We start from the raw sequence: 14,039 nt of genomic DNA on the forward strand, positions 1-14,039 counted from the left end.
AAAGAATCAGTGAGACAGATTGAGAAGGTTCCAGGCATTAGAGGAGGAACACGGCGGAAGCATAGATCGGGGAATGCACCAGAAGCGTAGAGGGGGAACGAGCCAGAAGTGCAGAGGAGGAACGAGCCGGAAGCGGAACATCAAGGAGGGAAGTGTACAATTGAGAGGTGACGGGAAGTAGCGACGCCTAAACATGGGAGCTGCTCCAACCCACTTCACTAGTGCAGAGACCCAAGAAGGCCGTCAATCCCAGATGGATCCAGCCCCCGCTTGCCGAGGAGCTACTGTTCTCCCTCCAAATTCTAGTAGAAACCCAAAAGATACCGGCAAGGTAAATGTGAGAGGCAGGGTGCCGGGACCCATTTAACATGCACCCTGGTGATGTTCAGAGGTAGATTTCAGGAGCCTTTACAGCCGCACCCGCAGAAGAGGGAGGACCCCCTTAGCCCCCAACTGAGGGGCATTCAGCGACACTTCAAGGTTGTGGCCTCACTGTGGAGAACTAAGAGTGCGTTTCACCTGCAATCGCCCCTGTGTATTACTCTGGTCCTTCCTGTCACATTAGCCCAAATAAGAACTATCTTTAGTCTGGCTGCTCTGTAGTCCTGACCCTTCCATGACAATGCCTTCACATGTAAGGGATTCTAATAGGTTTCTCCAGAGTACGCACTTGCGTTCTACCTGCCAGGCTATTATGCAAGTCTATGCAAAAAGGACGAACAGACTCGTCCATGGCGATTAAGGGGTTAAAAGGTATTCACTATACAGCACCTTCATTTACGAGTCACTTGTAATTCTAATAATATCGATCTGTCCATATTTCAATGCCCCTTATGATTGTGAAAGAGTGAAATGCGGAGTCGTCTCCGCCAGAGTTTTCCACCTGTGAACTATAGGTCACACCGAGCTCTCTGAGGCGAGGGCTCGAGGCGCTAAATTCGGCATGTTTTTCACTGTGTGCAGGAATGGTTTGGAAATGTTACCCGTGGAAGTCCAGTATGCTGCGGGGTGCAGCGAGCCCCGCTGCAGGAATTATTCCTCCGCTGAGGTGAAGGCAGTGGCGCAGACTTCTGACGTCATCATAGTGTGCCTGGGAACAGGTAAGTCCAGTATCGTCATGGCAACACTCACATTAAGATATCCTAAGAATTCATAGAGACGTTTATTTTGCTGTACATCGGCAGGGCATTTTTTGTGAATTGTGACAAATCTATTCGTACTGAAAAGTAAACTGTCGATGAAGAAGTCCATGGTTTTATGTGAAAAGACCTCATTATCATGAGAAAAAGACTGATTTCTATTGGTCGTTTTTCCTTTGATGGTAGATGCCGAGACCATAATGTCTTAACACAGAACAACCCTTTTTTTAGATAAAAAAAATCGGGGTGGGGGTCACCCCACTCTCCTCCAATCCCTACTTTGGCCCTCCTCCTCCAAACCCTACTTTTCCATGTAATTACCTCGCCCCCCACCCCACCCTAACCCTCTCCACTAAAGAATCCCCTAATCCAAAACACAGCCACACACAGGCACCCACACACTTGCCCGTTCTCCTTGTCCTGCCGTTCCTGGTCCGACTGAGCCTGTCGGTCCATGCTCATACTCGTGTGCGGCAGGGGCGTGACAATTCGATTTAGAAAAACCGATCCATGTGGTCATGGAGCAGTCTAAAGCGATTTTACAAAAAAAAGAGATCTTGTTCTAAAGATCTTTTCACCTAGAACAGAAGCCCACATTGGGTGGGAGGGGCCTCGGGTGCACATGCTGCTATGGCGGCCATTTTGATTGAGAAAGGAAGGGTGATTTTATTCCACCCTAAGCTCCCTGGATCTGCCCAAATGCATTCAAGACTTTGACTCTAGGCTCATGCATTATTCGGCACCTCCGCCTCTGTCGTGGAAGACTGTCATGGCTGCATAGATGTCGCACATTTATGGTCAAGAACTAAACTTGCGTGTTTGAGAGGCCTGTAGGGGAGAGGGGGAGAGAGGGAGAGAGGGTGTATGTGTGTTGTCACTCAAGTGTGGGTCCTACATTTGTCCTCCTCTTAGCTTCACTCTGTCACTCACCCCCTTCTTTCCACACTCCCCACATCTGTATTGGTCATCCATTGCTTCTTCGGCATTGCCGGAACTTGGTTATTTGGCCTCTAGCTCTCACGCTTGGCTTCTGAGTCTTCAACTCCGCCAGCTATTGACTATAAATTGGAACCCTTTCCCCCTCGCCCCCCACTAGGCTGTAGGGTTTTGTAGAGGAGGGTAGGATATAGGTTGTAGGGTTTTGGCTACACCCATACAAAATGACTGATGGTGAGGAATGTTATTGGACAGACAAGCAAGTTCCACTCTATTTCCGATAACATTCCCTCTCCTCTCTCGTTAGGCAATGGGGGTTAATCCGACCCTGGCGGCAAGGGGTTAACGGCGCCGGTAAAGGTGCCGAGCTAACCAGGAGTCCTTAGCGGGTCCCGCAAGCAGCCCAGGGTGCTAACAACGGGCCTATTGGCAGCACCCTCCCCATTCCCATTGACCCCTAGGGGGGCTCAAATGGGAATGGGGGTGGGTTCCTTGAATGAGGAATCACCGGGCCCTCCAAGGTGGGAATGGCCTGGTAATTCCTCATTCAAGGAAGCCCGGACCCGGTACCCGTTAAGGGGGTAGCCATGCTGCTAATAGCGGCATGGTTATCTCCTACCTCGTAATGATCCCCAATGTCTCCCATAATGTGTAGCGCCTAGAAACACTTGTGTACAGGCGTGTTATAAATGCCACATATCATATACCATTGAGTCCATTGTTTTTCCAAGCTCAGCTTTTCTCAGCCGAGAGATATTGTAAAGAAAATATCATTTTTTTCTGAATGGTTCTGTCTGTTGCCTGCCCTCAAAAGTCAATATTCCAATCCAGACCATACGTGCCACTAAATACAATTCAATGACGTTTAAAATACTAGGCTTGTGTATGGGCCACGTTAACATTTCCGTGGTTCTAAGCGCTACAACTAAAACAATCGCATTTGCGTTGCTAACCTAGACATCCATCCTTTCATGGTGGATGCCATTAGTTGGGTAAGCTTTCTACAGCAGTACAAAATGGCAAAATGTGTAGCAAACAAAATCATTATTATTATTATATTTATTTATTTTAAAATGTTTATAGGGCTCCTAACCTAGCGGCATCTAGGCACTGTTCTATTCGTATTATTAATCTAAGCTGTTTGATTATTGTCTTTGTGGTTGATGCGATTGTTCTATTCGTGATTGAAAAGCCAGCAATGTTTAAAATGAACATCCCAAAATATGCTCCAAGAAAAATTTGGAAAAACAAAAGTGACTGTCATCTCTTATGAGTTCTCTCTAATTACAGTCAAAGAGAAGACTCTCTGTTCTGATATGCCTGAAAAAATCGTGAAAGTAAATATAGATTTTGAAAGAAGAACTACCCTTTGTCTAAAAAGTACAAAATACAATTCACAGAAAGAAATATTAAACCTAGCGTGCAAAATAGCAACCTTAAAACTAAATGTTAGAGCATTTCGAAAAGATTCCGCCAACAACAAGCTTGACAGTTTACTGAAGCGTGAACAAAATGGACGTGTTATTAATGCGTCCCCAGAATGGGCACGTTTCAGCTCCTGCCTTTATCCTCCTCAGGAACCAGCATTGAGTCTGAAGGGAATGACCGAATGAACCTCTCGCTGCCTGGCTTCCAGAATGATCTCTTGAAGGATGCGGTCACCGCCGGTAAGCACCACCTCACCTAACCCAGGTCTTGTACCATAAGAAATACTCAATGTGCCATACAAATGTCTAAAGACTCCAAACTGATATTAAAGCTAATCCATTGCTGGATTTTCTAATCACCCTCATGTGTTTTTAGTTCATTTGTATGGCTTCTTGTAAATAAGTAGAATACTCTGTAATAAAATTATACGCCCTTAGAAATAATGTGATCACTTTTCCAAATGTCCAATATCATTTGTCGTGAAGGGCACAGAGAGGATCCAGGAAGACACTAAGGCCTCATAGTTCGTTCACTGGTTTATTAGGTATTATGTATAGGGGCTAACTGGAGACTTCCCATACTAAAGTGACATTGTATTTATAACAGGCCATCATGTGACCCCTCTCACCACCTGTCTCGCTAGACACCACCTGCCCCTCTCCTCCCTGCCACCCTGTACAGCTGTACCCATCCTCTGTGCCCCTCTGAAACCTACCCCCGCTGTATATCTGTTCTGTTGTTACCTCTACAAAGCGCTCCGTCCTGTATCTGTATTGGTGTATACCTCTGTAAAGCTCTGTTGCTTCTCGAAGCTAGGTCAGTGCTCAATACATTTCATAATAATAATACCAGTCAAACAGCCCCAAATCCATCAATGTGATAAGCCCACATTTCATTCCCCCCTCTTCTGATCCACTTCACTATTGGTTTGCAGTAGAACACATGCGTAAACAGCCTAACACCACCTGCCCCCTTCCATTGAGGTGGCACTGCCACTCTGTAAGTGGGACCTGACTATGAATACCCATTAAAAACCCTGTTCCAGACATGACTGTTACCTTCCCTTTCCTCCCTTGCCAGCTGCCGGACGTCCCACCATTCTGCTACTTTTCAATGCCGGCCCGCTGGATGTCTCCTGGGCCAAGCACAGCGAGGGCGTCCGTGCCATTGTGGAGTGCTTCTTCCCAGCGCAGGCCACCGGCCTCGCCATTGCCAACATGCTGCTGAATGTGGGCATGGCCAACCCTGCGGGCAGGCTGCCTGCCACCTGGCCGGCTAGCATGGATCAGGTACGGCATTAAGAATATTTACTTTGGGCGATGGTGGCCACGCCATCCTATATATTACAAGTGTTTATTTAGCAGCTAAAATGAGTTATACTTGGGGGCAGTCATGAGACACAAGAGGAGAAGCAGAGGATAAATAACATGTCTGCTGGCACTACGCGCGAGTGTGTTGGGACGCATATGGCTCTACTGCGGCAATGTGGGCATCTCCTCATTGAGTGATATGATATGATATTTTATTTGTATCGCGCTCGTACACAAGTGTTTCAGAGCACGACTAGGCAAGGGAGGGGAACAAGGGAGAACACAGCACAACATAAAAACGATCTTACTAGGCCCAGTGACATTGATAACGCGCAAGGATCTGTTAGTTGATATGTGAGGGTCTGCTAGGAGTTAGGCAAGGGTTTCCTCTAGGTGAAGGTCCCTTGGGGACTACGCAAGTGTGTGTTGGGACACATGGCTCTACTGCGGCAATGTGGGCATCTCTTCACTGAGTGAGGATCTGTTGGGTGATATGTGAGGGTCTGCTAGGAGTTAGGCAAGGGTTTCCTCTAGGTGAAGGTCCCTTGGGGACTACGCAAGAGTGTGTTGGGACACATGGCTCTACTGCGGCAATGTGGGCATCTCTTCACTGAGTGAGGATCTGTTGGGTGATATGTGAGGGTCTGCTAGGAGTTGGGCAATGGTTTCCTCTAGGTGGAAGTCCCTTGGGGACTATGCAAGGGTATCAGTGATTATGGGAGAGTCGGAAGGGGAGTTGCTACATATGATATTGAAAGGTAGTATTTTTATCTTCTCTGGGAGGAGGGTCTTATTAAGGCAGAATTCAGTATTTTTCAGGACATCATTTCCTTGAATTGTAATGGGGTTGGGTACACAGACTAAGCTCATAGGCTGCTACTTTAAGTCGATATTTCCCGGGTTATGATACATTTCATCGATCTGGAAGATTGTGAGCTTTCTGGAGGGTTCAGAGGCAACCCAGGACAATGGTCTGAGACTGAGCACTGTTGAATAGTTGTCTTCTCAGCATACTGCTGTTGCCCATTGCCAGGAATTAATCAGTTATCATCAATAAAGCAGACCTAGCAAAACACTCCTCATTTCTTTTCCAGGTGCCGGCGATGGAGAATTACACCATGGAGGGCCGGACGTACCGTTACTATGGGGATCAAATCCCGCTGTATCCATTTGGCTATGGACTCTCCTACACCACCTACCGCTACAGTAACCTGGTTCTGTCTGCTACCTCCTTGCCCATCTGTGGGCACCTGATTATTTCTGTAGAGGTGGAAAATATTGGAAAAAGGGATGGACAGGAGGTAAGGCAACTGCCACCTTTCTCTACATCCTCCTTCCCGCTCCCTCATTCGAACCCTCACGTAATCGCCTACACAAAAATACTTCTTCAGTCTCCCCTAATTGACCTCCCAAGTGAAGGAGTTTGCTCCCGTGGCACCCAGATAACGAAGAACCACAACAAAATCCTCAACTCTTCATGTCATCCAAGGAAATCCTCTCCTGACTTATTCATATGTCACCTACAGGAAGTGACACAGATGTGGCATTTGGTGCATCCCATTGTCAGGTTCACACCATTAGATGTCACTTTCCTCATTGAGTCCAGCAGGTTTCAATAGCTTATGCTGTGATATCCATCAGGCAGTATGAAATCATGTAGGCGTCTAGAAAACAAAAGGAGAGGGCACAGCCAACCACTTCACATCTCTAAGAGTAACTTAATTAAAAGCATGTAATTACAGGAAACGGAAAAGGAGCATTACAGCAATCCCAACAGGCACTATTGAGTTATAATGGCCCGTGCAGCGTAACCAGTTTAGCAGAGTTGCTGTGCGTTCAACATGTGGGTTGATAATCAACTAAGCACATTCAGACCATATAGTGTGTGCGCGCTAAATATCAAAAAATTCTTCAATGGTCCATAGAAATCATGTCTCCAAAAGGATGCACACAGACAAGCCAATGCGTTTCAGATAATGAAATCCTTCATCATGCAGATCTATAATGTGAAAAGAATGACGCAACAGTGACCCTATTTAGTGATTCCCAATATATAACCAAAACGGTAGGCTATGGCAGGCGGTTTAGAGAAACGATCCTACCTGTCTCAGATCAAAATTAGACATTCCTGCCTCTAAAAATGATAAAGACAGACATGGAATCTATAGTATATAAATCAAAATCCGAATAGCCTCTGATTATAACATCCTCTCTAGTTCATGACGAGGTCTACCTGCACATATCTAGAAACACACGCCTCCAAACGTTGAAAACTGCGTGCGTCTGTCTATCGTGTGCTGAAAAGCATGAAGAGCACTCTCAGTAGGAACCCTGATATTCAATGTGAACAGGAACACATAGTGCCAACTCGCCTATCCATGAAATGTTTGTAGGCCACAGTAGCAGCTGGAGTTTCACTCAGAGCGGTAGTAGTTAAGAAAAGGGCACTGCAGAACTGGCATATTTATAAGAAAAATGGAAGCGGCAAAGAATTGGCTGCATCCTGGACGTCCCGCGGCGTCTTCATGCGGAAGCGATGATGTCGCACCGGTCCATTGTTAGGAAGGTTCAAGTGAGCGCAGGAATCTGCGTGAATGTGTAGGAAGAAAGCAATCCTCACAATGACGTGTGATTAGTGCAGCCTTGTCTACACGGTACGAGGTGTGAAATCTATCATCGATTTGAGAAATGAATCCATATGAGACCGAGGATAACCGAAAATAACAAAATGTTAGGTAAACAAATACTGCACACATCAATCATGGATTCCTTTAATAGGCACTGTTTAAAAGGTAAGAAAAGGTCAATGTAGACAAGTGTTAATTTCAAACAGTACTGATATAACGAGCATTTTGAAACCGTGCAGAGAAAAAATAGAAGAAAAATTTGGAGAATACACATGGAAGGAAGCACTGGGTATATAGGTTTGTTAAAGCGCCCTGATGCCTACGGGCTGCTGGCGCTATATGAACTGACATACATACATACAAAGATACAGCTGAAAAATATTGAAATAAGTAATAATAACCTATAGTTACTATGCTTCACAGGAAGAAAGCTAGATTCCATACCTCATTCATACCTCTGGGGGTCAGTGAGTCCAAACGATCGTTCCAAAAGGCTTCTCTTCGATCCAGTTTATTCTGAATGGTCTCATGTGGAGATGAGGTTATTACCTCAAGTATTTGAAAATGAACTTGTCACCTGATGCCCTCTTTCCAAAAAAATGTCAAGCTACTGCGGAGGTTGGATTCTTGGTCCTAACGTTGGAGCTGAATTGTCAGATCAGTGAAGCTTAATAGGGTAAAGCGCCTGGTGACCGAAAAAGGAGCTGTTGAACCCGTAGTGCAGTAGTATATTCTTCCCACCAATGTAACACTCAGTTGTGTAAAAGAAAACAGTCTGAGCGGTCAATTGGTTGAAAGATGTTTGATGAAGAAACAGGACCCTCTGGAACTCCTGAAGACTGCAACTTCCTTCCAGACGAATGACAATTTCGCAGGACAGATTGAAGGCTCACTGATTGTCAGTAGAGTAAGGTGCAGTATATTCCGACAAGATAATGACAACAGATGGGAAGTAGACAGTCTCTGTAATGATACAAGAACTATATAAGACAAGGAAAGGCAAAAAGAACCAATAACTGGAGAAAGAACAAAAAAATAAGGACTCTTACTTGTATCTCCGTAAGACGGGAAGCAACGAAGATGAAATTTGATCTCCACGGAATCCAAAGGAGGAATCTGAATAAAGCCCAGTCTGTATGTGTAGAAGATTCTTCAGTCCGGTGCAAGTCCTATTCCCGCCGGCACGCGTACGCCTAGGCAGTTCAGAAAAATCCAGAAGTGATATAGGCAGTCTCTAGTCCAGCACTTGTATCCTATTCCCGCCGGAACGCGTACGCCTAGGGATATTGATCCTTCCTTTGGTAGACTGAGAAAATCAATCCAAGTGTTCCGGGTCAGATCCAGGAAAGCAGGCAAAACAAAGCGAGAGACAAGAATCGAGGTCAAAGGAAGTCCGGGTCAGCAAAGTTCGTAGCAGAAGTTCGAAGCAAAAGTACCGAGGGCAAGACAAGAGCAAAATCCAAGAGACAGGCAAAAGGTCAAGAAGGGACAAGATCCAATATATCAAGCGCCACTGTAGTAATCCTAAGAAAACGATCAGAAGCACCGAAGCAGCAAACGGGGCGTGCTTAAATATGCGTGACCACAACGCGGGAGTCACGTGACCGGGAAACCAGAGCGATACGTGACTGCAGACGAACTAGTGGCCATCGTCGCCATGGCAACCCCCAATGCCTTCGAAACAAGCCTTTGGAGGAATGGGAACGCTTGTTGCTCTTCCTAGTTACTGTGACTCCCGAAAGTCTGTCGGGTAATCGGGAACGTGCATTAGGAATCGGTGTTCTGACATGAATCCTATCCAACGAATCTTCGCAGCAAGCTTAGATTAATCAATATAATCTATGCTGCAAGGGCATCTAATGCTATAAATAAAACATGATGTATTACAGGCAGCAAAGGGATTTAAAATAGTTTCTCTTGAACGAGGGTGGTGTACGATGTTCACCTGGCTCACATTATTACAATTAACACTCTATATGGGAAAGTACCTTTTCGTATACTCTCCTGTGTTGGATTTCCTAACGTCACTCATCTTGATCAATACGTTTCTCAAGTTGTAGCTGCGTTCATAGGTAACTACTGAGGGTAATCTGAACAAATGGCACACTGTCCTTTTTAATGATGTTCCAATGTTTTATGATAGTATTTTTGGTTTTAGTGCTGTGTATGGAATAGGTAGAGGCAAAACCCATATCAGGGGGACTCCGTGGCTGTTTCTGGGATAAAGGGGCTTCCCTGGGAATCTCACCAACTGGCTCTAGTAAAGGAGTCAGATCCTTGTTGCGGGAGCCCCGGTCAATACATTAATTATCCATTTTATCTTGTTCAACTCTACTATGTTCATAGTCGCTCACAATCCTTTTGACCCGCAAGAGTTGACTATATGGAAGATTTAGAAGTCAGGCGGCTGAAAACGCAAACGGTGTAACAAATTGTTTCTATCAGTACTTTTGTTACATTGGTAGAACAACCTGTAGGGCCAGGGCTAACAGTCATTCAGTGTTTCCTATAAGCACCTTGACACTGTTATGACTTAACTTGATGGTCTTTCATGTGGCATAAAACGGGAGCCATATAAAATCCTGAAAATAAAAAACCAAATGGTAGATATGTTCGAATTTCGGCTGTAGGAAAATGACATACAGCCTACAGTTTCGAAAACGTCCACCCTTCTGTTTAATTCCAGTGAACAAGGGGGGTGGAGGATGCAGGGGTGTTCCCCGCACCCTTGTTCACTGTAATTCTATCAGGGGTTGCAGAGGTGGACCCCGCGACTCACATACATTTTTTTTTTTTAAAGGGACCCTGAGGCACAGGTTACAATGCATGCAAGTGAAGGGAACCGACGTCGCAGAGTGAGGGGGGAGGCGGCAGCACATCGAAGTCTGCCGCTCGAAGTTATGTAAGGGGGTGGGGGAAGCATTGGTCCGAAATATCCGCGGGAGACAAAAACAAAAGTTATTTTCGTTCAAAGAACTTTAGTTTTTTTTCTCCTTTGGAAATTATCGGATTCGATCAATTCATGGTTATCCATCTCATTTGATGGTCTTCCATAAGCATTGTGACAGATTTATGGCAATAGACTTGACTGAAAAGGGCTGGTATTATTGACCTGTCGCTCTGCTTCTCACCTCTGTCTCCTTTGCTCCTTGTGTAGGTGGTCCAGCTGTACCTACGATGGGGGCAGGCATCAGTACCGGTCCCACGCTGGCAGCTCGTCGGTGTCAACCGTGTCACGATCCCGGCTGTTGGCTCAGTGGCAGCCGTCTTTGAGGTGAAGTACACCAAGCGGGCTGTGTGGACAGACCAGTGGGTGCTGGAGCCGGGACCCTTCTCTGTTTTCGCTGGCGGGCAGCAGCCCTTCCAAGAGACAGCGGCCTCTTCCAACGTCCTCCAGGCAGATTTCACAGTGACTGGGGAAGCTCGCCCGTTGAGTGAGTGCCAACGACAATGACTTCTCCAATTCAAGGGACTGGACTTGTGCTGGCATAATGGCACCTAGAGGAATGCGACGACATTGGCACACTGAAAATGTTCACAGTACGGCCACTGCTTCACGACTAGGCTGTGAAATCTCCAGATGAGACTCAAAGGCCGAGTTTACAACTTGTAGGCATCAATGTACTTTCAAGTCACTTTGGCGGACCAAGAGATGAGCTGAGCCCATGATTCGAGTATTCCACCAGGTTCAAGGTGCCCTACTGGTGGTTCCATGTGTTCAAATCGCTGCAAAAATTGCTGTTTACACAAAAAATCGCAGCTAAAAGGCTGTGGTTTTGCCGCTGCAATCCATGTAATGGATTGCAGGGGACGCCCCCGCAACCCACAGACCCATTATACCATTTAAGGGGAGCGGGAGACACCCCGCTCCCCTTAAATGGTATAATGGGGTACACCTTTACCGGGTCAAATCACATTTTTTCCGCGATTTCTTTTTTTTTGTGCTGATGACTTTTTTCCGCGATTTTATTAATGCATACCCTACTGGCAGAGGGTTAAAGGGGCTTTCAAGCCCAGGTCTCTGGTGCAAAACTGAGCCGACTCAGTAGCACCTGGAAACCATGATCCTCCTCTTGGTTAGGCAGCCGCTGCACATTTGGGGATGTTCTCCGTGAATTTGCGAGGTCGATCGTCTAAGCAGATCACGAGATTTGATCCACAGTCTGGTGTCACTAAGAGGCCGAAAGGACTGGAGTAGAGTTGCTTGCATATCTGGCCTCACCGCCTCTTCCCCAGCCCTGCCAGCCTTTCACACAGCTCCTGATTTGATTGTAGAAAGTAGAAATGGAGGGGATTGGGGAAGGGGGCCTAGCACATCAGATCTCCAGTAAATAAGAAATCCTTCAAAGATCTGTGGCCTGAGCCCCCCAACAAACCTGGTAATGTTTTCCTACCGGCCATGAAAGGTAATAAAATCTATTTAGAAATTCTCTGTTGAATATTGAATTATAATTAATCCACAGTCAACAAATCTCCCCAGGTAGAAATATTGAAATGCGGGCACGAAATCAAATCAAAAGGTTCCAAGAGGAGTCAGACAGCACAGAGTGTTAAAGTGCCTGCTGCAGAGAGTGGGTCATCCACCTCTTCGTATTTTTAAATCTAGACTCAAAGCTTATCCTCTGTCCCTTCATTTTATTTACTGATATGTTTGCACCCCTCACCCCTGTTTAAATTGGTGCTGCATTTCACTGATTGTACTGTTCTTTTTAATTTTCTTTTGGCAGAAAGCGCTTTATCAATTCAATAAAATGAAATCATTCCAGGAAGACGAGTCAGGATGTTTTTGTGCCTACTCTGGAGCTCTAAGTGTAACAGGCAGCAATAAACCCTGTACCAAAACAGAATAACAAGCCCTCCCCTACCCACCCCCGTCCTGAAACAATGAAAGATATCCTCCAATTTACTTCCCATAAACTACAAGCGGTTTAGTGATTAATGCCAGCAGAGTGCGTCTAATTTCCCACATCTTGCATTTCAGTGCCACCGGGCCCTGCTGTGGCAGTGGCCGCAGCATCTTTATTTATTTTATTTATATCATTTTGTTGATAACGCCCAGACCCAGAGGTATCCTGGTGCTGAAGGTTACAGCATATGCGGTGTAAACACAGTTAATGTAACAGACAATAGCATTCAAGCCATATACAGGCAATGCAAGTGTTAGAGTTGTAGATCACGGCTGAGGGTGCTGCATATCATTGGTTGGGTTCAGGGGTATTTGTTAAACCATGTTGATTTTATTGAAGAGCTCTCTAGGGGGTTCATCTTGTGGAAATGGTGGTGGAGTGTTCCAGAGAGTGGGGGCGATGGAGTTGAAGCAGGATCCGCCAGCCCTTTTCCTATTGAGGTGAGGATGAGGCGCGTAGGCTGCGTGTGTGTGAATTTCTGGAGATGCAGGGGGTGAGGTATGGGGGTGGTGTTGTGGAGGAAGCTGTGCGTGATGGACAGGATTTTCAACTCTACCCGTGCTTTCATGGGAAGCCAGTGTGCATCACATCTTGCAGACGAGATGTGGTCTGAAGGTTTCAGGCTCCAGTCTACTCTGAGGGAGTTATTTTGAAACTACTGAGGTTTGTTAAGGTTTTTTTTTTTTCTTGAGGTTCCTGCGAGGATGGCATTACAGTAGTCCAGTTTATTCCCGATGATGGCCCTCGCTAAGGTGAGTCAGTTGCTTGTGCTTAGAAACTTTCTGGAGAGATTGAGAAGTTTGAAATAGGCTGCAGATGAGGCAATTGCCTTGACGTGTATTTGCATATTGAGCTCAGCATCGAGGTAAACACCCAGTGTTTTGATGTGTGGTGATACAGGGGTGATGTTACCATCGATGCAGAATGAAGTAAAGTTGGGGTCGAGGTTTTTGCGGCAGAGTAAGGAGCCGACTATGAGGAGCTCTGTTTTGTCCTTGTTCTGGCAGAGATTCTGTGTAGCCATCCAGGCCTGTATGATGCTGAAGATACGATTGATGTTGGTGGAATCTAGTTTGTGGTGGCCGGTGAGTTTGATGAGGACCTGTGTGTCGTTGGTGAAATTTGTGTATGGATGTTAAGGCTGTCCAGGTGGTTGAAGAATGGCTTTGTGTACATGTTGTACAGGACAGGCGAGAGGCAGGATCCATGTGGGACACTGTAGGAGACAGGGATGGGGTCAGCTGCTTCAGCCCTGCCGAAGACCCTAGAGGATCGTCCGGATAGGAAGGCTTCGATCCAGGTGCATTCATCGGTGGAAAGGTTGGAGGTGGCGGTGAGGTGGTGGCAGAAGATCTTGTTGTCTACAAGGTCAAATGCTGCAGAGAGGTCTATTAAGAGGAGGATGGCGATATCCCCTGCATCACGGATGAGGTCCAGCTGGATCTTAATGTCAAGGAGGGCTGATTCTGTGCTGTCTGGGTCTAAAACCTGATTGGCGGGAGCCTAGGAGGTTGTTGGTTTCAAGATGTATTTGGAGTTGTTGGTAGGCGATGCGGTCAAGGATTTTTAGAAGGTAGGGTACTGTGGTAATAGGGCAGTAGTTGGTGGGGAGGGTGCAGTCTCGAGAGGGATTTCTTTCAGGAGTGGTGTGCCCCAGGCTTCTTTGATGGGTTGGGGTCTATGTGGGAGGTC

The 14,039-nt window shown here is 46.2% G+C and overlaps 1 protein-coding gene across 2 annotated transcripts in view; it reads left to right on the forward strand.

Moving 5' to 3' along the window:
- Positions 1–12,209, forward strand: part of LOC138503107 (uncharacterized) — a 112,003-nt gene extending 99,794 nt beyond the window's left edge. For both annotated transcript variants that reach the window (XM_069622616.1, XM_069622617.1), the window contains 5 exons: positions 964–1,100; positions 3,653–3,742; positions 4,584–4,792; positions 5,908–6,114; positions 10,598–12,209. In XM_069622616.1, coding sequence (XP_069478717.1) covers positions 964–1,100; positions 3,653–3,742; positions 4,584–4,792; positions 5,908–6,114; positions 10,598–10,894 — 940 coding nt within the window. In that variant the 3' untranslated portion in view covers positions 10,895–12,209. The remainder of the gene's footprint in view (positions 1–963; positions 1,101–3,652; positions 3,743–4,583; positions 4,793–5,907; positions 6,115–10,597) is intronic.
- Positions 12,210–14,039: the final 1,830 nt, after the last annotated feature.

The sequence above is a fragment of the Ambystoma mexicanum genome, chromosome 11 (genome assembly GCF_040938575.1).
Source record: "Ambystoma mexicanum isolate Mex_15411 chromosome 11, UKY_AmexF1_1, whole genome shotgun sequence".
NCBI classification, from domain to species: domain Eukaryota; kingdom Metazoa; phylum Chordata; class Amphibia; order Caudata; family Ambystomatidae; genus Ambystoma; species Ambystoma mexicanum.